Raw genomic sequence first — 25,265 nt, forward strand, 5'->3', positions numbered from 1 at the left:
CGACCTCTTACTAGATTATAGCGAGGCTGTTGATTCTTTAATCCTCTCCCCGCGGTGACTTCGAATTAATGTAGAGGATCGAAACCATTTGCAGCGCAGCGGTGAATGGCGAGTACTGGTAGCGATGGGTAAGAAATGGGGATACATGTAGATACATGTAATCTATCAATCATAAAATGGATGTGTATACATCTCCGACTCTTAACTTCTGTATGCTACATGTACAGTATCAAAGGTATGGATGTACCTGCATACTCTGGTTCTTGCACTTCTGGTACAGGCATGTATGCACAGATGTCGGAGTACATGTATCCTAGTGGCACTCACACCTTACCGCACCACCGCGGCCCGCCCTGCATTCCCCACCCGGTCCATCTCGAATCTCAATCAGGGTAACAACCAACCCTCAACACTCTCCAAAAAAACTCACAACGTCATATCTCCATCCACATACGCCCCAAATGGCGTCTACACAGGCACCCCCACCGTCTTCTGCCAACCCGCGAAAGCGCGGACCACCCGGGCTCCCAGTCGGCTCCGGCAACGAGCGCAAACGTGCAAAGTTCCAAGATGCCCGCACCATTGCAGTCCAGAGCTCCAACCCGGCCCTCAGGTCTGGGGAACTCGACGTCAATGCCTTCATCCAGTCCCGCGAATTTGAGATTGCGGCCCTCCAGGAGGCCATGAAGAACTCGAAGCGTGCAAGCAACAAACGGGCCTTCCAATTGGTACCCAGGGACATGAGACGACGCACGGCAAGTCACAATGTCAAGAGGGTGCCCAAGAGACTGCGAAAGAGGGCGGCGCACGAAATGCATGAAGACAACACCCCTACGGTGACTGCCCGCCGACGAAAGTCTGCAGGTTTCATGCGTCTGCGCCTTGAGACAGCCAAAAAGCTCAAGAATATGTCTACCAAGCGAGAACTCAACGCCGAGATCCTCTCGAAAACTCCCTTGTCACGTAGCACGATCAATGAGCTACGAAGACCACCACGGCCGGCAAATAAGTTCAGGAAAAGGCAGAGGGAGAAGACGTGGTTGCCGACGCACTTGTGGCATGCAAAGAGAGCAAAGATGGGGGTAAGGTGGAGATTCGCCGTAGTGGAAACACCAACTGAGAAGTGTTATCGCCCAACGCATAGAGCAAGCCAGACGAAGGGTGCCGTGGCATGGGACCAAAGCTACTTTTCGACAGTCATGCTGAGAGGGAGTGAAGAAAATTGCAAAGAGGTGATTGGAAAGGTTTGTGGGAAGGCAGTGGGCCCATTGAGCAAGCTTGTTGTGAGTGGAAAGAGGACATGCGAGGCATGGATTTACAAGGCAGGGGAGTATCCTACAGGGCCAATTGCACCAGTTACCATGATCTGGTGTGTGCCTAAAGACGTCAATGAGCACAGGAAAATATTTATCAGGGTCCACCCATCAGCCTTCCTTGAGCTATGGGACACCCTCCTTCCACTCTGCAAAGATCACAAAACATTCATTGAAGACCTGCGATTCGAAATCGGCAGTATCGAAATCACTGGGCCGTCTGCCACTGCTGCACTCCTCTCCATTCTCAAACCTACTACCCCCGGCTCACCGGATTCTCCAGAAGGCATATGGCCCCAACTACATGGGCTTACCAACCCTTCTTTTCTTCCCCTGGGCTCCCTGCTCGCCTTCACAATCAGTGACCCACGCCTACGTCTCCCTCCACGTCCCTTCATCCCCCCACCCTCCACAACACCCGAAGAAGATCTTCTTAACCTCTCTCGTACCTGGCCGCCCGACAGCACACTCCCACCATCGCCTCTTTTCCTCCGCGAAGCACGCGCAACCGCTGTCCGCTTACAGTCATCGCAGCGCAAGATAGGCCGCCGAAAGGCAGCCGCACCACCAGGTGAATATATCCCCGCACTACCCACAGACCCAGAGATCCCACTTCTCTTATTTGCATCGCACCGTCAGATGCCTGTTCGTGGGGTATCACAAGCAATAGGGTCGTGGACCCTGATGCTACCATGGAAGTGGGTCATGCCAGTGTGGTATGGGCTCATGAATACCTCGAGTGATATCAGATTTGGGGGCATAGACGAGTTGAGGCAGGTTTTCTTCGAGAGGGGCGAAGGGTGCTTCCCCGACGATTTTCCAGGCACGGCAGCAGGGGCAGAGGAAGAGAGGAGGAAGGGGGCTGAGAGGAAAGAGGTGTGGGAGAAGAGGCCGAGGGGCAAAAAGGTAGTTTGGGAAAGGGTCTTGTTGGGAGAAAAGAGAGGCGAGTTGGGTGATGGATTTTTATGCGATTGGGGGTGGTTGGTTGGTGACAGGAAGGAGAAAGTTGCTGAGAAGGGGCAGGTCGAGAAGAGTACTGCGGAGACTGCGGGGATTGTGGAGACTGTGGGGGCTGCGGATAGCATGGACATAGATCCACCTGCTCCTCCTCCAGCTGAACTAGCTCATCCCCCCGAACCGGTTCCTTCTATTGAACCAGCACCTCCAGTAGAGCCAACTCCTTCAGTCGGGTCAACCCATCCCGCCGAACCAACTCCCTCCCCAACAGTAGTTCCCAAATACTGGCAAATACCCGCGCACCTGATCCATCCTCTTCTTACCTCCACCGATAATCTTTCTAGCACCCTTTCCACACTTCCGCCTGCTACACTCGCCGCTGGCCTCTTCACTGTAAAACTTACCTCCCTACAGCGCGGTACACCCTTATCCCGCGCACGAATCTACGCTCTCCCTAAGTCAAATCCAGAGTTGTGTGCACAATGGAAATCGCTCCTACCGCAATCCAAAGCAAAGAAAGACTCCAACCTTAAGAATGGTAAGAAGTCAATACCACGGGCAGGACAAGAGGGATATCCGCATGTGCCAGGTGAAGAGGAGTGCATAGGCTTTGTGACTACGGGTAACTTCAATCTCAAAGAGGGAATGGGCATTGGGATTGGCGCCTTGGCCTTTGGCAAAGTTTTTCGGGAAGGGAAGAAGGGGACTGTGGGAAGAGTTGTGATTGTGAGGAGTGTAGGCGAGAGCCTGGGCAGGCTGGCCAGATGGGATGTTGTTTAATTAGGCTGGGTACCGGAGTTACACGAATAGAGAAATGGCATTGTGTAAGCCTCCTGTTTTTTTAGGAGGGGCCTTTTGTTTTTGACTTATTTGGACTCCTTTGAGTGTTGGGGGAATGGTCATTATAGTATCAATATTCCCGCTATCAATACCCCATAGCATCATTATCCATCGTATATTTTACTCCTTAAATAGACATAATTTATCTATCACCGATATTACCAAAAGAAAATGAAACAAGGGATTCCAGTCGAACCACGCAAATATTGCAATATGGTGGCTCATTGATCTACAAACCCCACTAGCTTGGCCTAAGTTTAATGAAACTTTGAACACGCTTTCCCTTGAAGTGAGGCACAAAGTATTCTTTCCACATTATATCCCTTTCCCTATCAACAGCCCCGTCATCATCAACACACAAATTTCAATAGTATCTCAGGAGTTGGTAACTTACGTTGTCTCGTGCAACTTGAGATCAAACTTCCGAAAGATATGGGCAAACCCAATAGTCAACTCGCACCATGCAAGACTTTGAAGAAAGTCAGAATCCATCGATACCTTTGCATCCCCAGAGGAATAATAACGACTCACTTGACACCAAGACACATTCGTGGGCCCCGGGAAAACGGCACAAGCCAATGCTCGAGATGCTTGGAATTCGGTTGCAGCCACCTCTCGGGGATGAAACGGTGGGCTTCTGGAAAGATCCCTTCGTTCATATGGACATATGGGGAGCTCATCCCTACAACCGTCTAAAAAGCGACATTAAGCAACGTTTTGGGGAGGTATAGCTAGAAGAGTACTTACTCCTCCTGGGATATACGCCCCTCCTATTGTGGCACCGGATGGTGGCACTACTCGGGGTAATGCTGATACGACTCCATGTGAGACCCTCAAACTTTCCTTTATGACTGCATTCTACGGCACGTCAATGGAGGTTCACGAGCTCAGGTAAATGTTTGCATACTAGGTATGGCATTTTTTCCAGTTCTTCATATCCGAGTGACTTTTCAAGCACTAGCCAGTTTTTCTTAAGCTCATTAAAGAGCTTTTCGTAAACATTAGGATTATTCAAAACATGAAACCCTCCTACTGCAAGAGTATTTCCCACGGTGTCACTACCTGCGATTAGCAGAGCCATGGCCTCATCGAAAAGACCATGACGAGTTGGCAGTGACTCCCCGGCCTTTTTGTTTTCGAGATCAAGAAGTCTATGGTAAATGACATGATCAGCAATGGCTGGTTTTTTGGATTGGCAAGGAATCTATCAAGATGGTCTGAAATAGACTATGATATATGTCAGCACTCGTACAATCTTGTACTTGTGAGAACAAGAGAAGTTACGTTTTGAACCCCCATAATACCGGCGGTTTCAGGGCTCATTAATAACGAGAGCCACGTTGGAGTGTGCATAAAAATCCACTGAACTGGTCGGAAATGCTTGAAAACCCAGTACATTGGCAGAGCGACTTCGACGCCCACTAGAACAGGGTGACGAAATCCTTTGTGATCCAGCGCATTAAGAGACTCTGCAAAGCAGAAGGACGTGATGATATCCATTGCTGTGCATCGAAATGCAGAAGAAATGTCAGCAGCGTCGCTGGTATCATGCTATTCGGTAAGTTTCTCGCATAGTTTTTCCACCTAAAATTGTCTTAGAAAAGCGTATTAATTCACCAAGAGCATAGGAACCTCCTCAATAACTAGTCCTTGCAACGATATAATATTACGACGAGAGCAGTGGACTCAAAACCTCTCTTCGACGGCGCGAGAGATTAGGGTCAATAAACCCGAAAGAAGAATCATTCTCGCCAAAGCATTGGTACATGAACTCGTCTTTTATCATTCTCGAATTACTGCTATAGATTTCGTGGTAAACCTCTGGTTCACTGAAATGGAGCTAGTGGTCTATTGTCAGACAGTTGCAGAATAAGGGGATTTCCAAAGAATTGTTACCTCGTTTGGTCCGACCCTTACAATTTGACCTTCGCCATGTGTTAACTTAAATACAAGCGAGAGGTTTTCAAGCAACTTACCATATTTCTTGTGTAGCTTCTTTACTTGATGAGCGAGCTCACCGCCCATCCATACATCGTAGTAGGTTTGATACCATACTGTGGCGGCTGCTAGTTTGGGTCCCGGATACTTCGAAAGAGGATGAAAGAAGACTCTGTAAAGACTTATTCCCAATACGCAGAGAATATAACCGATTATAGCGGCCGATAATAATGAAAATCCGAATACCTTCTGCTCCAAAATCATTCTGATGGCTACTGATATGGTAGAAGGTGTGTTGCGCGCAAAATGCTCTTCAGAACTGGGGAGTACCCTATGTATTAATATATTCCATGCGAGTACATATCTGATCTACCCTTGAAAGGCTCTCTTTCAGTTGGGTGCAGAATCTCATAGGTATGTATGCGCGGCTACAGAGGAGTGAGTAACGTGAATGAGACATCTCCACGGCAAAATACTAGGTTCTTTTCGAGACCAGGCAGTTTAACGCCTCGACCAAGAGATTTATCTGGGAGCACATGTTCACTATTTGTGTAACAACCATTTCAAAAGAGCCTACGACTGGTCGAGACTCTTACATCTGGAATTCCCATTATATGCATGCAAGGGTTCGAATCCGATATCTTGCAATTGATCACGTATACCTTCTACATGCAGGTACTGCAATATGTAAGCAAACCCACCTCATAAACCATAAATATATACCATGTAAGGACTAATTATCTTGTGAATTCATTATCTTCTTAGGGACACGGAGGGCATCAAAGTACCTAATTTTAGCTAAATACCAAGCTTCTTTATAAAATTGCCCGCAGATAAACGTCGACCTTGATATACACATGAAACTACATGTACGTACTATACTTGCTGTAAATTCTCGCGATAAGTAACCTAGAGCTCTGGTGAGGGTCTATATCTTCTTGGCCCTTGGTAAATAGCTTCAATCGCAAGATCTCCTACCTGCCTATCTTGACCTGTGCTCGGCACTCAAACTTAACAACTCTAGACCTTAGTGCCATGAGACACACCGGATGTCTGTCCAATAAGATGATAGGAATTCGAATCGGCTATTATGGCCGTGGCCTAGAGAGCCGAGACATTACTAAAGGTCACTGTTTCAGTGATTACCATATTCGCACAGATCCACCTGAATTCAGTTGGTTGTAGTTAGAGTAGATGGGAGTATCGAAGGATGTTTAGGCTATTTTCAAAGTTTTCTGCTAATTGCAACGTTGATTCACATCACCAATGACATTTATTTGGAGAGACGGCTTTGATGTTCCCAAGTGTGGGGGAAATTTTGCCATATCCCAGCTTTGTCAGTGGTTCAGACCTGGGTGCAAACATATATGCATGAATGGATTATATAATTCTAGGTATGGGGCCAGCTACAGCTGTCAAGCGAGGCATCTGAATCTCTCCAAGGAAAAGACACATGCATGTAGATATATGCAGCGACCCTTATTTTAAGCGAATGGGAGAAATAAGGAGATCTAGCTATCTGTTTACGCAAGTCTCCATTCCACTAGTACCAATTGTTTGTGCAGCGGTGGTATAGACGGCTATGGTGTTTTCATGCAGAAACCTGTAGTGCATGTATGTGGGAGATCTATGTAGTGGGTTTGTTCATGAATTGTCACTCGTCCATTCGTACATAGGTCTAGTAAGTCGGCTTTTTTTTAACACCTAGACCGCGGCCGAGCCATATACATTTAGGGCGCTGTATATCAAAATTTAAACTCTTAAATTCAATATAAGGGAATTTGAACACAATATTAGTTCCACTCCATATGAATCTTGGTCATTTGTTGGTGGTGGTTTCATTACATGTAGCTACATGTATAGCTCGTAGAGAAGCGATAAAGCCACTTTTAGGTTTAATTGAGAGTTGGAAATATGGCTTCGACATTGGGAAAAGGACACTTTAAGTTTTGATATTTGGGACTCATAATGCCACGATACCACTAAATCATATCATAACCAGGCTAGTTGCGTCTCTTCACATTTTTGTCCTCTCTTCCTACTTTTTGCATCGTTTCCACTCTTTTGCTCGCAATTAGTCAGCCCTGTACGATTCACTCAAACCACTGATTCTGATTATTCAAACCATCTGTAAATCATAGCAAGAATTTACGCAGCTCAAGTACCGGCAGCATGAACGAATCACCCATATCTCAGATGCAACCTGTGAGCCGAGTCTCTACCATCTCTCGGAGGCTCGCCTCAAAAGTACTTTCAATGATTGAGAAGTATGAATCCCTTTCTCATTCAAATACCCGCAACCAACCACTACACCAGCAATCAACAAATCCTGCTTCTCGGTCTGCTTTTCGCCGCCTTGGGAAGTCCGTCCTTGCTCGAGCCAGGCTTTTTGTCGAAAATGCCGCTGCGCAAACTACGCCCAACAGGAGCCTAGGGAGGACGGTACCACCAAGAAGAAGATTTTTGAAGTTTTCAAGTAAAAAAAAGAAACACCGTGCCACCAAAAATGGGAGCAATGGCTTTGATCACGACGGTACAATCAGTAGCAACAGCACACTCACAGAAACTGGAAGCAGTATAACCGCATCCACACCTCCCGTGGCTCGAATTTTACCATCGTCGTTCTTCAAACAATTGGCATCGTCAAATGAGTCGTCAACTAGAACAAAATCAAAGTCACGCGGTCAGCGGAGAAAGAGAGGAATAAGCCCAAAGATCGGGGATCTACGTTTAGATATGGCCAGGAAGGAATCCAACTTTTCTGAGATAACGAGGAAGCTTATGCCCCCAAAGGTATCCGTACGAGACCTCAAGGAACGATTTCAAGAGGCAGAGAGAGCATATACGCATAAAGACTTGAAGTTGGAGGAACTTGATGGGTCCTCTAGAGCTAGAGTTCGACTACGTGGAAACGTAATCCCTAAGGAGGGAAAGGCAACATCTAAACACTTTTTACGTGAGAAATTGATGTCGGGAGGTATAGATGGTTCTTTTACGAGCTTTGCAGAAGATCAAAACTCGGGATATCGGGATAATAATAGCGATTTCTTTTATGAGGCTTTCGATAAAGAGTTTGTCCCCGTAACTATATATACCCTACTTCCACATAAGCTTCTTGCTTTTGGAGCTAGACCCGCACGTTCGCTCTTAAGGATATATACTAACATTGACGACAGAGGTCTTCATTTATCAAACTGCGAGTCTACTGGGTTGATGTGTAGAGATGACATGAACTATCTGAATACGGAGTATCATTGCATGGCGGATGGTTCACTTTCAAACTTTGGGTACTTCTTACTTCGGCTGGAATCCGAAGCTGGAACGCCTAGCTCGAAATCGGAAACGGGATCAACAAATGAAAATGTCTTTTTCACAGCACCTATGCCCAGTACTGGGCTAGATTCTGCTCAGGGGACGAAGAAGATGTATAGGAAAACACCGCCACCAAGCGGATTCTTTTTCCATCCGGAAAATACTAAGAATGAGGTTCAGAAAGTTAGTGAAGAGAATGAAGCAGATTTTTATGCTGCTCGCCACTCTATAGCCGTGGATATTGTGAGCCCGAAGCCGATGAATGCGGTACAGGCTGCGCAACTTAGGAGCATGGTATTTCGGTACACTTAAATCTCAGGAGACGAAAAGTTGTTTATTTGATGAATGAACACATAAAAGTATACGTATCGTAAGAGATGGAATTGAGTAGGGCTTGTAAAAGTTCTGTCTTTTGGTACGTAAATAAGGCCTTGAATATAAAGACTCCTACCTTTATGGGGCTAAGTACATGCTAATGGTTTTGATGCTAAAGGAAATAAATGGGTCCCCTTCTAGTCTTTACTATTGATATAGGTCTATTATTAAGATTTCCAGGGCGGTAGTTACGATATTGTTATAGACAATTATTGAAAGGTTTTTGTGTATGGCTATGTGCCTTTTGGCGAGTCCATAGAATTTTGTTACGACTTCATTGTTAAACTACATGTACCTTAGAGCGTTGATTATCCCCTACACTTATATCCCCTACACTTATATGTACGACTACGTATAGTTTTAGTTCTAATAAAAGTTTTTTTTTTGAGTGAATAGCCCGTACCAATCCTGACATTTATATAAATGACCCAACCTGTTGAGAAGATCACTGCACAAGAACCTAACACAACAATCTAATTATAACATGGTACCAAAAGAAGGTCATGTACGTTCTCATGTTTAAATATTTTGGTTGACTCGATTCTTGGAGCCTCTTTGTCCACGATTCGCTGTTTCTAGTGGAAAGTTGACCTTTCGGTAGGCTGATCGCGATCGCTCCCGCATCAAAAACATTGTTCTAAAGAATATTTAATTCATCCTAGGGACTCATTAATCACGCATATAACCAGAATATGTATTCTATTAAGACATCGGTCTTATCAAAGAGTACTTATCTTTTTTTTCTTAAATTAGTCTATCACTATCTCTGCATTACTGTGATATTCGCATGTTCATTCTCCCTCAGCTACCGAGAGTCTTAAAGTCTACATATTATGTAGACCGCGATGTATACTACATGTACTTAATCTGGCCGAATCATAATATATCACTCGTGGCGGTGGCACCGCCGAATCTAATTAGGAGTCGAGAGCTGTCAAAAGAGACTCGATTATTGGTTGCTCTATTGACTACTAAAATTTCAAAACAGAGCCCTTTGTAAATACAGTAGGCTGTACTGTATCTGGCATAAGACTTCTGAGTGAAGCTTCCATTATGGTATTCTTGGCTATATAGTACGTAGTGGCTCATAGGACCGTCTCTAACCGTTGTATATAGATGGCTTTTCAAGTGATAGCGAAACATAAAATCTCGACACACCTGCGGCTGTGCGGATAGGTTATAGATGTCTTTCTGTGTTGATTGATTAACCAATTTAGCCCCTATCATCTTTGAGGATCGTTAGTCTCTCTAGTTCTCGGTTTCGCTGTTTCTGATAGGATATGAAATGAGTGCTGTTCTGCTGCATCATAGTGCAACTTTGCCGAATCATAAGTATCTCGAGCTATGTAGATGCAAATATAGAGACCTATGTAAGCTGGCGGACCACCGCTGGTTGAGCCGTGATATGGGCTGAGCCTGTTGCTTTAAGCTTGTCCTCCGAGTTTATAAAACCCAGGACGCAGTCTCCGGGCAGAGATCAGCCATCAGATCCCAATTCGGTGGGGAAAGGTTGTGAATGTAGCAAATATTCGAGTGGAATGTAGTACAAAGACCAAAGGGCTTTCAACCAGCTGTTCTCTCAAAGGGTTTCTCGGGTGGGTACATGCCGGTGTGGCCGGGTTGAGCCGCTTCTAGTGCTGTGATGGAAAATGCCAGTTCAAACCTCAAATTAAAGGCCTGAGCCCAAATGTTTTTTTATCGCAACATTAACATTGAGTGTAGCAGATCAGCAGGTTGTAAAGCCTGTTATTTACCATGCAGCTTGCAGCGAAACTGATAATATCTTTATTCAATATTACAATTTTATGTTCCGGTGTCTCATCCTCAGTTTACCGCTGTGAATAGACATGTCTATTCTGGTCGCTTATTCTATCACCGCGGGGTTCAATGATCAATAGGCTCATCATGAAGAAAAAGAAAAACTGATCGAAGAAAAAAAAAATCCTTGCGGGCCAAGCCACTCGTTCCCCCACTATCCCTCAAGCTGCGACCCTGGTCTGCCCCACCATAGCTAGACTACATATATTTACGGGCACCCGCCATCGCCTCGTCGACTCCCATCACTCGTCAATTGCCCTTGCCAGAGAAGAAAATGTCCGTCATTCAGTCCCTATCAAACCTCGCCATGTCCGCTGTTCCCCAGACCAAGAAGAAGTGCGGTACGATACAATTGCCCTCTGAACACCCGCTACAATTCGCAATTGACTCATAGCTGAATCTAGGTGTTCTTGGATGCACCGGTTCCGTCGGCCAGCGCTTTATTCTCTTGCTCTCGGAGCATCCTTACTTCGTTCTCCACGCCGTCGGTGCCTCCTCTCGCTCGGCTGGAAAGAAGTACAATGATGCCACAAAATGGAAGCAGGCACAACTCATGCCCGCCGGTGTCAGGGATATGATTGTCAAGGAGTGCAAATCTTCAGAATTTGCAGACTGTGATGTGGTCTTCTCAGGCCTGGACGCAGACTACGCTGGTGAAATTGGTATGTTCTCAGACTTAGACTCGAGGGAAAACATGAGATGGATGACTCATATACATTCTCGACAGAGGCCGAATTCCTTGCAAACAACCTCGTCGTCTTCTCCAATGCCAAAAACTACCGCCGTGAGCCCATGACTCCCCTCATGGTCCCTCTCGTCAACACCGACCACTTCTCCGTGATCCCCGCCCAGCGAGCTCACCACAAGCTCAACAAAGGCTTCATGGTCACTAACGCTAACTGCTCCACCACTGGCCTCGTCGTCCCCCTAAAGGCTCTCCACGACAAGCTCGGCGGAATCACAGCCGTTACAGTCACTACCCTCCAGGCCATCTCCGGCGGTGGATACCCCGGTGTCCCGTCAATGGACATCCTTGACAACGTCGTTCCTTACATCGGCGGTGAGGAGGAGAAGATTGAGTGGGAGACTGGGAAGATTCTCGGCGCTGTCAATGCCGACGCAAATGGCTTCGATCTCCTTAACTCCGTTGCTGTGTCAGCGCAGTGCAACCGTGTTGCTGTTATGGACGGACACACTGCGTGTGTGTCTGTACGCTTTGCTCAGCACCCGCCTCCCACGATCGAGGAGATCAAGACGGCGCTCCGGGAGTACACCTGTGAGGCACAGACCCTTGGGTGCCCAAGTGCGCCTAAACAAGCTATCGTGGTGATGGAGGAGCAGGACCGACCACAGCCAAGGTTGGACCGTAATACTGAGGGTGGTTATTCAGTCTCTGTTGGTAGGATTAGGACCGATAATGTTCTGGATATCAAGTTTGTTGCGCTAAGTCACAATACGGTGATTGGAGCGGCGGGATCGTCGATACTGAACGCTGAGGTGGCCGTGGTGAAGGGTCTGATTTAAAGTGGACGAGATCTTTTGACTTTTTCCTTGCCTTTTTAGTGATAGAAAATTTTCTATGATACCTATTTAGAGGGGAAAAAAAATACATGTTAATGATGTTGAGATTGAAGCTAGTGTGTGCCGGTGGTTCCAGTCATGCATGAGGTGTCACTCGATTCATGTGTCGGGATATTTATATACCGAATGAAATTCGTTAGATATGGTGGGTCCGCCCCAGCGAAAAAAATCCTGTGGCCGACAGACCCTATCTTTCTGTTTTGGGCTGCTGCATACGCAGTCTACCACAGCTACGTGAATCACGAAAGCGGAAAATAAAGCTCGAATGATTATATACAGTTGCCCTCCGCTATACCGAATGCCAAAAAAGCCACAAATCTGCTATAACGAACGGGTTTTGGTGATCCGATTCTGAATTTCACATAGAAAATGATAGAATTTTACCCGCTGTACTGAATAATCTACTGTATCGAACGAGAAATTTTGGAGTGTGCAGGTTCGTTATAACGGAGGGCGATTGTAGTACCAAAAGGTATGTAGCTCTGAGGACACCTTCGTCTGGGTTTTTCACATAATCTTTTGAGGCTCTAAGTGAAGTATATTCCCACGAATCATCATCACCTATCACTCGGATTACCTATTTCTAATATGTATTGAAACTCGAGTCTTCGAAAGTCGCGAGGTGGGCCACTACTAGTCTAATATGTACTGCAATAGGTACCCTATGTCTCAAATGTTCGAAAATGAGACATTTTGGGACGGTTTGGTTGGTCGGTCTCCAAAATTGACAGGGATTAATGACAGGGTAGTTGACTAAGCGCGACCCATCAAATGTATCCTTGCAACCAAAGGATACATCAACCAAAGGATATGTACCGGGGGTTAACCATAAATACCGAGAATCTGATAAGATAAACACACCTATTTCACAGCAAGATTCTCTTATCAGATTCTTCGTATTTACCCTCAACGCCCGATACATTATTGAAAGGGTTATCAAGAAAGAGTGCAATGGCTGGGAGGGGGGTCAATCCCCCGCGCACCTAAAACTGGGGCAGATCGAAGCACTTGACCTCTCCATTAAAGGAACCTGCAACTCGCGGGTATGTACTTTCTACGATTCATCAGTGATCGCTCGGAATTACCTAAATAGGATATTCCGAGTGATATGCCATGATGCATCTTTTCTGCGGACCTGGAGGTTCTGTTGTTCTGTGCCATACGCAACACTATCCCTCTTCCCGACCCCAAGCTCCATACAACCAACAAATCGCGCCAGGCAAGCAAACGCATACGCAGAAAATAGTTTCCTTCATTAATTCTTGGATTACTCCTAGGCATGTCTTTTGAGAACTCATCTGCAGAGGCTGTGACGTTGGGTGAGCCTGAAGTCAGCAAATTTCCTTCGACAAAAGAATCCGCAGAGAATAATACTCCCTCTGAAAATGCAGATCCATCAGCCACTTCAGCGACTCTTACAAAGCCAAAAAAGTCTATAAAGAAGAAGCGTCGGCCGGCCCGAGCCCAAGTCGACCCTGCTACCTTCAAAGGTGGCGCGATTCCAGACCAAACAGGGACGGTTTTCAATATCTGGTACAACAAATGGTCAGGAGGCGACCGCGAGGATAAGTATATCTCAAAGTCGCATGCTGAGGGCCGCTGCAATATTGCTAGAGACTCTGGATACACAAAAGCCGATAAAGTACCTGGGAGCTACTTCTGTCTCTTCTTTGCCAGGGGACTTTGTCCAAGAGGTCAGGAATGTGAATATTTACACCGACTCCCCGCCGTGACGGACCTCTTCAACCCGAACGTGGATTGTTTCGGAAGAGATAAGCACAGCGACTACAGAGATGATATGGGCGGTGTTGGGAGCTTCATGAGGCAAAATCATACGCTTTACGTAGGCAGAATTCACGTCAGTGACGATATCGAAGAGGTTGTTGCGCGACATTTTGCGGAATGGGGTCAAATCGAGAGAAGTGAGCCGATGTCCCCCTTCCCTATTGCGTGTTCTCATCTTTACTCCTATAGCTCAGTACTAACGGCTCCTATTTTTAGTTCGAGTATTGAATTCTCGCGGCGTTGGGTTCGTAACCTACACCAACGAAGCAAACGCTCAATTCGCAAAGGAAGCCATGGCTCATCAATCTCTTGATCATAACGAAATCCTTAACGTCCGCTGGGCGACCAACGACCCCAACCCCATGGCACAAGCCCGCGATAAGCGTCGAATTGAGGAACAAGCCGCTGCAGCTATTCGTCATGCCCTTCCGGCTGAGTTTGTTGCCGAACTTGAGGGCAAGGATAAGAACGCTGCGAAAAAGAGGAGGATTGAAGGGTCATTTGGCCTTAGGGGATACGAAGTTCCAGAGGAAATTTGGTATGCTCGCGGTCCTGATGCCGTAAATCCCGCAGGACGCACGGTAGAGGGAGGTGAAAATACTTTAATGATCGAACAGGGCGCCCATACAACGGTTGCAGGGGAGAAGGAGGAAGGAGGAATTATATCGAATGAGATGATGGCAGCCCTGAAGGGCTTCCAACAAAGTGGAGCTAGAGTCACAACAAGGTCGGAAAACACTGGAACTGGGCTTTCCTTGGTAGACTATGGAAGTGATAGTGATTGAGTGGTTTCAATGACTAACTATGTACTCTGTTACTTTTTCTTTTTTTTTCTTTTCTTTGTCTTACCAACGCCTAGCTTTCCTCTCTGGCAATTACGCAGTTCTCTTTATAATTAACCAAGCATTTCTTTGGTCTGATCATGATGTATAATAAAATATCGTAGACGAGCGACACAATAGGGTGTTGGAGATTTCTCTGTTACAAATGTAGCGAGTATGAAAAGTAAACTGTGAATATATAAAACACTAGCGACTACAATATTCAGAATCTTGATCTACGACTTTTACAGTTGAATATCCCTATAGAGGTACGAAATACCGCAAGGTCGTATCCTGTGATTTCAAGGTTAAGCCGAATTTTAAGTTTTTTGATAGATATGAGATGATATATACTATAGCTGCACGCATATTGTAGGTATAGTGATGTACTTAGAAGAAAATAAGCCTCGGAGCGAAATATTGGACTGATTGATATAGTACCGGCCAAAGGCTGGAAACAGAGGACGGCTAGGCCAGCCCGGGCCAAATATATATTGGGAGGGCCCGGCCCGGCCCGTTTAGCTTTAGTCCGGGCCACGTTGAAGATTTAGCCATGTTGAAGATTTAGCTGGGCTGTAGTAGTTATATTTCTATTTATATAGCGTGAGATGTAGCTTGTGTTTTTGTCTTCCTCTTAGAAACTAAAATAGTTCCCGGGACCTTGCAGCTTGTATAGATATATATGGGTGTCGTTTTAGAAAAACCGTCCGCACAGCCAAATCCTTATTCCGAAGAACCATACAACCGATAAGTTTCAAATTTTCATAAAGCTCAGAGAACCTTGGTGAGAGCCCGGAATTAATTTTTCGGTCATTGGTTCCATCAATTGGAGCCTGTAGAGTGTGGTAGCGAACTGATGAGGCCTTGTTGCGTTGCCACACAGGTACATACCTTTTGCTAGATCGACACCCATAATTTTATATGCCTGTACTCGCATATCAAGTATGTTTTTGCGCAACCAGCAAAACATATAGAATCTCGAGAGCTTTCCCATCTCCCCTGAAATTATGCATCTTTTATCTAGACACCTGAAAGACTCTACAGGCCACTTTTAGGCCATATCCATAAAGAATGAGGCGAAGGGTGTCTTAAAAGTCCTTTTATTGCTTTCCTCTCCACCTTTACCAGTATCTCAATTAGGCCAAGAATTTGAAGCATGAATCTCCATTATCGAAATTATGCTATACTTGGTCGTTGTAGTTTTGGTATAACTATGGGACTTTTTATGAGTTGTTGAAAACCTCGATTTTTGGTGTGTTTTGCTGGTTGGGCAAACACATAGTTGACAAGCGAGTACTTGCGGCGAGAATAAGTTTCCGCCAAATTTGTGCGTGAAAATGCGGTTGCACAAGATGCCACTCCCCAACGGCATTATATCCCTAATGCCACCCCCAAACCTAAACGATGTCAAATTCGTGAAGGGCTTTTCCTTTAACTGCACAGACTGAATAAACCTTTAAAATATAGCGGGTGGGATTGAGATATCATCAACGGGGTATCAAAAGCGGGGAGGTGTATCATTAAATTGTATTAATTGGGTGGTATATATATATATATATTGAGAGATACTTTAGAAGGTCAACGTGGTATCAACTGGGTATGGGGGAATCATCAACTGGCAACGGGCTCAAGAGTTCCTTTCACTGGCGGGGGATTGACAGATTGATAATTCATTCATTGTATGTCACTGAGGGGGGGGGGGGGGGGGGGGGGTTGCAATAGAGATGACATCAAGGCCCCACGAATGTGTTTGGAGAGGCACAATTAATTAGAGTGAAAGGAACTCGCGGTCGCGAGGTCGGCCACTGCTAGTATGTATGTACATGGCTTGCCGACCATGAATAATGAACATATTCATGACACTTGATGTAACACGGGCCGGGAGGTGCAAGGGCCCGGCCCGATCCATAAAAGAAATGGCAGGCCCGGCCCAGTCCATGAAATTTTGGCCCGGACCCGTCGTTCCGTGGGCCGGTCCAAGTCGCCCTCTGGCTGGAAACCGTGCACTTATGTATATACATGTATTTACAGTACCAAAAAGGGGGGTGTTCTCAATACCGGACAAATACCACATTCTATAAATTACTGTATTCTGTGACGCAATACCGTAGCTGTACCGTAGTCCTAGCAATGCAGCAGTCTCTACAATACTTATTATATGAAATGCGCATTCGGATGGATGCCGGTATTTTCCGCAATTTGTATTCTGGGGTAACACAGTATTCTACAGAATATGGTATTGCTTTAGCTACAGTATTACTACAGTATTCTAGCAAATACCTATTACCTAATCCTAATACATATTTTGGCCATGAAGCATCTCATGAACCTTGAGCTATGAAACATCGTCAGATATTGATTCATCAATATCTTCATAGCTTTCCATCTTCCGGTGATGGGGGTGCAAAAGTTGCGAACTACTTTTGAAAAATAAAACTTCCTTCTCCTATATACCCAGGTATCAGTTCAGATTGATGAGTATACATGTACCTACATCATACTGATGCTGGATACCTCATATGTACATGTAGGCGAGGTTTTTGAAGCTGTTGATCATGATGCATGTATATGTACATGTAGTAGATGCACATGTAGCCTGACAAGGTGGAGGTCAACGTGTACATGTACAGGGGGTGGGTGGCCGCTAGTAGGGGGTGCGGCCACTAGCGGCGAGGTGCGGTGGTAGGTTTCAGTATTGATACGGTATTTATACGGTATTTGGTGCAATACGCATTCTGGCAATTACGGTAATCACCCAACATTGCAGTATTTCTAGAACTATTTATTGCACAGAATACCGAAATAAACCAGTAATGGAAAGAATACGGTAATCAAGAAAAAGCGGCATTACTACCGTATTACTTCGGTAATGTATACACCCCCCTTTTTGGTACTGTAATTTGATTTTATAGAAAGCTCAACAGCAAGAAATTCCAATATTATCTTTAAAACAAGCCACAGTAAGAATTGGGATTTCCATGGAATGTATTGATTAAGCCCTATTTCAAGCTGAAGAGGTGGGGAAGTGGCCCCAGGGCTGTTTCGAGCAGCGAGTGATTCACCATGACCGTTGTTGGCCGGCTGTTGTGATCACTCTCGACGATACGAATATAGCGTAGTTATCCCAGCCAGCAAAAGCGTGTATTCTATGTGATGATGATTGAGAGAGACAGGACTTCTAGCTAGAGGTACATGTAGTCAAATATCGACACATACACCGTGATTCAAACCGCTACGTTTCCTTTAGCCTCCGCCAGCCGCATCAACTACTGTATTACTAAGCGATCTCAACTAGCGCAATGCGTGAGCGGCACCGAGGGGGCGGCAGTCTGCTGTAAGTGGCTGTGGAGCGTGTCTTCGAGGACTTTGATGGCGGTGAGGCGCGCCGTGCCCAACACTACATACGTACTATGATACAATTTTTTTTGAGAGGCAGGGGGGAGAGTTACTGCTTTACAAGGACGAAGGTTTGAATCACGAAAAGCCACAAAAAGAAGGAAGAACCACCCCCACCTTTTTAATTTTTATTTTTATTAATCTAATCTACATATTTTACAAGATGATCCCCAGATCATCCATCACACTGGGGATCACCACGAGGGAAAAAGGGACATGATGAATGAATGAATGTACCGTCTCCCTCTCATCAGAGCCTTCGTAAAGCGAAGGAACTGATTGAAAGGGAGACGGACCTCAATCAAGAGAGCCGGGAACGGAACGAAGTCCACAGAGAAAAAGGACAACACTCAGCAAGCCGCACTATGGCGGAGCTCCCATGGTTATTTTCATAACCTCTACTGATGATGATGAGAGAAGAGGAGTGCGAGGAGTGCGAGGGAAACGGCCAACTTATAGTCGGGAGCCCATTCTAAAATTTGGCCGACCGCCACGACAAGGACGAGGCGGCTCAAGCCAATGCCAAGAAAACCTCTTTTTTCTGATTTCCTAAGCGCACTCACTACTCAGGTATCTACGGCAAAGGATTCAGGCGACCTACCTTCAAGAGCCACCTGGGCAGTACAAACCCGCTCTCGACATACTATTACCTGTCGCGACAGAAAAAAGGTCAACTCCAGTTCAGTTCCGATCACGTTTCTTCTTCCAGCTCTCGCACTCCCCATCCTGTACTTACCTAACCTCTACCACGATGGCATACGAAGACAAAAAACGAAGAGGCAACGAATCTGAGTACCCCTCGAAACGATCAAAGTCAGAGATGGACCCTTCACAAAATCCTTACCTCGCTCACATGTACGAAGAAGATATTGGGAGTGCCGGGCGTCTTGGAAAGGGCGGAAATACCGGGAGCATATTGAACACCTTCAGGCGCCATCAGACAACCACAAAGCAAGCCAACAAAGCCGAAGATGGTCCACTGAATCCTTTCAATGGGAACGCATTGTCAAATCAGTACTTCAAAATTCTGAAGACGCGAAGGAACTTGCCAGTTCATCAGCAGAGGTGGGTTGTAATGATCTTATCGGGGGTGCTTCCTTTTATCGTTGCTGATTATTTGATCCAGAGATGAGTTCCTTGAAATGTTCCATTCAAGCCAGATCCTCGTTCTTGTCGGAGAAACCGGTTCAGGAAAAACTACGCAGATTCCCCAGTTCGTCCTGTTCGATGATCTCCCTCACCTTAACGGTCGTAAGCAGGTCGCATGTACTCAGCCTCGTCGAGTCGCCGCCATGTCCGTGGCGAAGCGTGTCGCCGATGAGATGGACGTTCAATTGGGGCAAGAGGTTGGATATAACATTCGTTTTGAGGATAAGACCGGACCAAATACCATTTTAAAGTACATGACGGACGGTATGCTGCTCAGAGAGGCTATGAATGATCACAACCTGGACCGGTACTCCTGTATCATTCTCGACGAAGCACACGAAAGAACACTAGCCACCGATATTCTCATGGGACTGTTAAAAGATGTCTCCATAAGGAGGCCGGATTTGAAGATCATCATCATGTCCGCCACGCTGGATGCGCAAAAGTTTCAGCGCTATTTCAATGATGCGCCACTACTGGCTGTTCCTGGACGTACACATCCTGTAGAGATCTTCTATACTCCTGAGGCAGAGCGAGATTATGTTGAAGCCGCACTTAGGACAGTCTTGCAAATACATGCAACAGAGCCTGAAGGAGATATTCTTCTCTTCCTTACTGGTGAAGAAGAGATTGAGGATGCATGTCGAAAGATTTCTCTTGAAGCAGATGAGTTACTACGAGAGACAGATTGTGGTCCTCTGAAGGTTTACCCGCTTTATGGGACTCTGCCACCTGCTATGCAACAAAAGATCTTTGAGCCTGCACCACCCCCGAGACGTCAAGGTGGTGTCCCAGGGCGCAAGGTTGTTGTATCAACAAATATTGCAGAGACATCCCTTACAATCGATGGCATTGTTTATGTTGTGGACCCCGGTTTCTCAAAACAGAAGGTCTACAATCCTCGAATTCGTATCGAATCGTTACTAGTCTCCCCAATCTCCAAAGCATCTGCCCAACAGCGGGCTGGTCGTGCCGGTCGTACCAGGCCTGGAAAATGCTTTAGGCTTTACACTGAAGCAGCCTTCAAAAAGGAGTTGATCGAACAGACTTACCCTGAAATTTTGAAAAGCAACCTTTCAAACACAGTCTTAGAGCTGAAGAAGTTGGGGATCGATGATCTAGTTCACTTTGATTTTATGGACCCCCCAGCGCCAGAGACGATGATGAGAGCACTGGAGGAACTTAACTTTCTTGCTTGTCTGGATGATGATGGGTATGCAAAATTCTCTTCATGTAATTATGGACGGTCATCTGTACTAACACGACTTTTCACAGTAATCTCACGGCACTTGGAAAAATTGCTTCCGAATTCCCTCTCGACCCTGCGCTAGCAGTTATGCTTATTACCTCACCTGAATTTTTCTGCTCAAATGAGATACTTTCTATCACCGCTCTACTTTCTGTCCCTCAGATTTTTGTGCGTCCCCCGCAAGCTCGTAAGCGGGCCGATGAGATGAAGCAGCTGTTCGCACATCCAGACGGTGATCATCTTACGATGTTGAACGTGTATCATGCCTTTAAGTCCACGGAGGCTCAAGAAAACCCAAGTGATTGGTGTTACAACCACTTCTTGAGTCTGAGGTCTCTCCAGAGCGCCGATAATGTCAGAAGTCAATTGGCAAAGATCATGGAAAGGAATGAACTGGAACTTGTTTCCACGCCTTTTGAAGACAAGAATTATTACACCAATATAAGGAGAGCGCTTGTCTCGGGATTCTTCATGCAAGTTGCAAAAAAGACGGCGAACGGGAAGCAATACGTTACCGTCAAAGACAATCAGGTACTTTCGGCCCCCTTCAATCCACAAATTTCGTTTTTATAATAACTAATTCTTTTGTAAAGGATGTTCTCCTCCATCCCAGTACAGTACTTGGGCAAGAGTCTGACTGGCTAATTTACAACGAATTCGTCTTGACCTCTAAAAACTACATCCGGACAGTGACACAGATTAAACCAGAGTGGCTACTTGAGATCGCGCCGATCTATTATGACCTTGATACGTTCCAAAAAGGAGATGTGAAAACTGCGCTGCAGAGGACGGCAGAAAAGATGAAGCGGAAGGAGCAACTTGCCGGGAAAACGAGTAGGATGGGTAATGGGTATTAAAACTTTGTGTCGTGAGTCTGGGTATACTGCTATTATTTTTAGATGTTGTGCCAGAATTGTACGGCATTTTTTCTTTTTTTTTTTCTTGGGAGTATTGTATTTTTAAAGCCCGTACTTGGTATTTAAAGGTTAAAGGCGATCCAGTAAAGATAAATACCATTCAGTAATTTTTTTTTTTTAGTTAACTTAGGACGTGTTTGGTTGTCTTATATATATCCTTATAACTACCCACTGCAGCTGGTGACTTCACGTATAAAGCCTCACGGCTTTTCAAGCTTGGCAATGGTCCTAAGCAGGAAATTAGAACTCCCGGAAGCGGCTGTTACAAGTCACAGTGCTTCAAAGCGAGACCAGAGTGGTGATGGTAATTCCTAGTAGGCTCGGAAGCCATATTTCAATGCTTTGTCTGTCATATCAAACGAGTGATGACGCATGATCTAGTAATCACGAGAACGGACTCAAATTATGGCATGATTTTGTGGTCCACTAAGGGTATACAATCTGGCCACGTCAGGTGAATCATGATTCAGATTCTCAGTCGAATCAGATAATCTCGCTTCCGTCCTCATCGAATTTCATCTGCTGGGAGTCGAGAGGTGCACTGCGCTGGTGTGCGTGGGAATCGATTGTCGTCAGGAACACATCTATTACCATAAAGCCACCTGAACCATGGCAGAAACCCACTCTGTTGTTGATCTCTCTCACTTTGACGAGGAAGACGTGTGCGACTACCGCTTCGGAGGATACCACCCGGTACGACTTGGGGATATCTATAATAGTCGGTACAAAGTTGTCCGGAAGCTTGGGTATGGACAAAACTCGACAGTCTGGCTTGTGTTGGATCTCCGGTATGCATATACAGTACCCGACGACTTTTACTTCGTCTGAACCTTCTCTGACTCTCTCTTAAATATTCGCAGTCTCAATCGCCACGTAGCTTTAAAAATTCTAACATCCCGCTGCTACGGTGGGAAAAAGGAGGTCTACGAACTCGCCATACTCCAACGTATCACAAATGCCGATGTGAAACATCCAGGATGGAAACATGTCCTTGGCCTACTTGATTCCTTTGTGCATACAGGGCCAAATGGGGATCATGTTTGCCTGGCGAGCGAAGTGATGTTGGGGAATCTCCACGAGCTCTCGTTCCGTTTTGGTCCGCGACGGCAGTTGCCGGTAAGGCTGGTGAAGGAGGTTTCGAGGCAAATGTTAAGCGGGTTGCAGTATTTGCACGAGGCCTGCGGGGTTATCCATAGTGGTATTTCTTTCTTATTTTTTCTCGTGGGGTGATAGTGAGGGCGCAGGCCGGCATGGACAGGGGCTAATCCGGGGTAGATCTGAAGCCGGCGAATATATTGATATCGATAAAGGGGTTTGATGTGGAGAATGAGATACGAAAACATCTGGAGAACAACCATCCAATGGTTTTTCAGCCGGATTATCTTATTATATCTGATGCGCTACAGCTTAGCTTACCTGGTTCCCCCTCGGATTTTCTATTTAAAATTGCGGATTTTGGCAACTGTGAGTGGTTCTTCACACATCAAAGTTATTAGAAAATCAGTACTAACTGAGATCACTGTAAAGCATCCTGGGTTAATAACCACTTGATGGAGCTAATTCAACCCGTCAATCTTCGGGCACCGGAAGTTATCATCGGCGCTAAATGGGATACTAGTACGGATATATGGAATATAGGATGTGTAGTTAGTTCACGCCGCTCTTCACTGGTGGTATGTTTAATCTACTAACAAAGAGTAGATATTTGAGTTGTTACAAGGTAGGCCGTTATTTCGCGGCCGAGCAGATGAAGGTTTAGGCTGGACAGTAAATGAAGACCGATTAGCCCTCATGATGGATCTTTTTGGTCCTTTACCCAAGGATCTGTTACAGGAAGGAAAGGTATCGTCAAGATATTTCGATGATAATGGTATCATTTTCGATCTCCTTTTATACCAAAATCCTGCCGCTAAAGAGTACTATAGGGAACCTATCCTCTATAAGGCCAATCAGCAATGAGTTCTCTCTTGAAAGGGTAGTGAAACTCTGGAACCCGGGTCTACCGGAAAAAACGGTATTCGGGTTCGTGGGGTTTCTTAAGCCAATGCTAAAATATCGACCCAAGGACCGGAAGGCCGCTGGACAGATGCTGAATGAAGCATGGCTTCAATAGACCAAATAAGTTGTGTTACTTTTCATTTCTTCTGGGGTCATTTGGAATATTACCTTGTAATTCTCTGGGGTTTATTTTACTTCTTTTATTAGGGGATAATGGGTTAGTATTTTTTTTTTAATCAATGATCAATGCAGAAAATGTAACATGGAAATTATTTTCATTTCTACCACGTTGCGCATATTGGGGGAAATTTATACTCGTGAAAGTGAATTTTGAGCTAGAGGCATTATTGAAACAGCTGCTATGTATCTAATATGAGCTAAAATAGTGTCTTGGAAGTCTCTCGCAAACAAACCACTTTAATCAGTACTCGTAGACCGCAAAACTAGAAAGGGTGTAATAATGCCGATATAACTCAATCATAGAAGATCACTCGATTGAGAAGAAAACCCCTCTACATATATTTTGTTAACTCATTGATGGTACCCTCTACATATACATATAATAGTGAATTCAAGGTATAAATCAAATAATTGTAAGCTACATATTCTCGCTATTTCATTCTTGATACCACCTTTTCATACTTATTTGGTAGGGCTCGTAGACGGGTCTAGGCCAGCTATCATTTCCCCCGGAGTAGTTCGGGGTTGACTTCCACAGCCCAAAACGCTCAGAATCACGACCTATCGAGCTTCATAAGGTTTGTATCCCTCCTTCCCAACTCCGGCAATATTATATCCCCTACAAAACGTTCCACAACCCTAAACCCGCACTTTTCAAGAACCCTAATACTGCCCATATTCAAGGGGTCTACCTTTGCTACCATGAAATTGATACCTTTGGCGTACCCCCAATATGCCTCTATGTATGCAGCAAGCGCTTCACTTGCGTATCCATGACCCCAGAAAGACTGGTTAAAGATATAGCCTATCTCGACCGTGTCTGGGGAGAAGAGAGAGGTGACACCAATGACACCAATCATGGCGCAATTGATCGTTATGTCGGAATTGGAAGCTCGAATTAGAACCCCGTAATTGAGACACTCGGGCTTCTCTGGGTCAAAGAACAATCTGTCCATGCGGGCTCTACTCTCTTCAAGTGAATGAGAGGTTCCACGAGTTCTAGGTGGGAGTTATTAGCAATTTGAGGCTCGAAAGGTATCTGATAGAGAGTACTCACGACCACTTGGCTACAGGGGGATTGCTCCAGATAGCGTGGAAATCATTGAGGTGCGACTCTTCAAGAAGTCGGAACTCGAGCCGCGTAGTTTTCACAACTGGAGGAGGTAGGAGGAGTTCGCTCATAACTTTATATGTGTTTTGTTCTGTCCGGGAAGAGAACATTGATATTTAACAAGTCGATTGACTCATGACTCTGAATGCGTACAGGGATTATACCTACAGAGCACCTTCCTTATTTTTATTGTAGAGGCAGCTATAGAAATCCATGAAGGGCGTTTACTTTTTTTTTGAAAAATGAATAGTAGCTGATTGCCTGAGGGATTCATCGTATCGACAATGGCGAGATTGTCCATCGCAACAGATTCCAACTGATCAACCTATTCAGCTCGAAAGCGATATTTCATGTATGCAGCTATAGTTATAGGAATATCCTTGCTTAATAAACCCTAACCACCAATCTAGATGAAAACCTATCTTTCAGGATGCTCATAATTGATCATTTCCTGCAGATACTTCTTATATATATATATACGAGGGAATAATCGTAAATCTGCCAAAGTAAACATCGGACTTACAA

The 25,265-nt window shown here is 45.4% G+C and overlaps 8 protein-coding genes across 8 annotated transcripts; 6 read left to right on the forward strand and 2 right to left on the reverse strand.

The window, feature by feature from the left end:
- Nucleotides 1-461: 461 nt before the first annotated feature.
- On the forward strand, nucleotides 462-3,050 carry H6S33_002701 (uncharacterized protein; the record flags this gene model as incomplete). The annotated part of the gene is made up of 2 exons (XM_044834067.1): nucleotides 462-1,244; nucleotides 1,296-3,050. 2 exons carry the CDS (start codon nucleotides 462-464, stop codon nucleotides 3,048-3,050), a joined length of 2,538 nt encoding a protein of 845 aa, XP_044692862.1.
- A 301-nt stretch (nucleotides 3,051-3,351) lies between these two features.
- H6S33_002702 (uncharacterized protein) lies at nucleotides 3,352-4,610 on the reverse strand (the record flags this gene model as incomplete). The annotated part of the gene is made up of 6 exons (XM_044834068.1): nucleotides 3,352-3,439; nucleotides 3,505-3,579; nucleotides 3,642-3,802; nucleotides 3,858-3,968; nucleotides 4,018-4,261; nucleotides 4,363-4,610. The coding sequence occupies 6 exons, from the start codon at nucleotides 4,608-4,610 to the stop codon at nucleotides 3,352-3,354; spliced, it is 927 nt and encodes a 308-aa protein (XP_044692863.1).
- Nucleotides 4,611-7,220: 2,610 nt separating this feature from the next.
- H6S33_002703 (uncharacterized protein) lies at nucleotides 7,221-8,672 on the forward strand (the record flags this gene model as incomplete). Its single annotated transcript, XM_044834069.1, has 6 exons — nucleotides 7,221-7,315; nucleotides 7,365-7,411; nucleotides 7,483-8,119; nucleotides 8,225-8,335; nucleotides 8,425-8,473; nucleotides 8,541-8,672. 6 exons carry the CDS (start codon nucleotides 7,221-7,223, stop codon nucleotides 8,670-8,672), a joined length of 1,071 nt encoding a protein of 356 aa, XP_044692864.1.
- A 2,155-nt stretch (nucleotides 8,673-10,827) lies between these two features.
- Nucleotides 10,828-12,077, forward strand: H6S33_002704 (uncharacterized protein; the record flags this gene model as incomplete). The annotated part of the gene is made up of 3 exons (XM_044834070.1): nucleotides 10,828-10,894; nucleotides 10,958-11,215; nucleotides 11,281-12,077. 3 exons carry the CDS (start codon nucleotides 10,828-10,830, stop codon nucleotides 12,075-12,077), a joined length of 1,122 nt encoding a protein of 373 aa, XP_044692865.1.
- A 1,336-nt stretch (nucleotides 12,078-13,413) lies between these two features.
- On the forward strand, nucleotides 13,414-14,704 carry H6S33_002705 (uncharacterized protein; the record flags this gene model as incomplete). Its single annotated transcript, XM_044834071.1, has 3 exons — nucleotides 13,414-13,453; nucleotides 13,526-14,056; nucleotides 14,136-14,704. 3 exons carry the CDS (start codon nucleotides 13,414-13,416, stop codon nucleotides 14,702-14,704), a joined length of 1,140 nt encoding a protein of 379 aa, XP_044692866.1.
- Nucleotides 14,705-18,887: 4,183 nt separating this feature from the next.
- Nucleotides 18,888-21,391, forward strand: H6S33_002706 (uncharacterized protein; the record flags this gene model as incomplete). Its single annotated transcript, XM_044834072.1, has 4 exons — nucleotides 18,888-19,201; nucleotides 19,263-20,498; nucleotides 20,561-21,065; nucleotides 21,128-21,391. The coding sequence occupies 4 exons, from the start codon at nucleotides 18,888-18,890 to the stop codon at nucleotides 21,389-21,391; spliced, it is 2,319 nt and encodes a 772-aa protein (XP_044692867.1).
- A 669-nt stretch (nucleotides 21,392-22,060) lies between these two features.
- On the forward strand, nucleotides 22,061-23,564 carry H6S33_002707 (uncharacterized protein; the record flags this gene model as incomplete). The annotated part of the gene is made up of 7 exons (XM_044834073.1): nucleotides 22,061-22,239; nucleotides 22,312-22,649; nucleotides 22,727-22,915; nucleotides 22,979-23,124; nucleotides 23,153-23,171; nucleotides 23,229-23,321; nucleotides 23,377-23,564. The coding sequence occupies 7 exons, from the start codon at nucleotides 22,061-22,063 to the stop codon at nucleotides 23,562-23,564; spliced, it is 1,152 nt and encodes a 383-aa protein (XP_044692868.1).
- A 619-nt stretch (nucleotides 23,565-24,183) lies between these two features.
- H6S33_002708 (uncharacterized protein) lies at nucleotides 24,184-24,811 on the reverse strand (the record flags this gene model as incomplete). The annotated part of the gene is made up of 2 exons (XM_044834074.1): nucleotides 24,184-24,628; nucleotides 24,687-24,811. 2 exons carry the CDS (start codon nucleotides 24,809-24,811, stop codon nucleotides 24,184-24,186), a joined length of 570 nt encoding a protein of 189 aa, XP_044692869.1.
- Nucleotides 24,812-25,265: the final 454 nt, after the last annotated feature.

This window comes from Morchella sextelata, assembly GCF_020137385.1.
Source record: "Morchella sextelata strain SCLS chromosome Unknown scls_13, whole genome shotgun sequence".
Classification (NCBI taxonomy): Eukaryota; Fungi; Ascomycota; class Pezizomycetes; order Pezizales; family Morchellaceae; genus Morchella; species Morchella sextelata.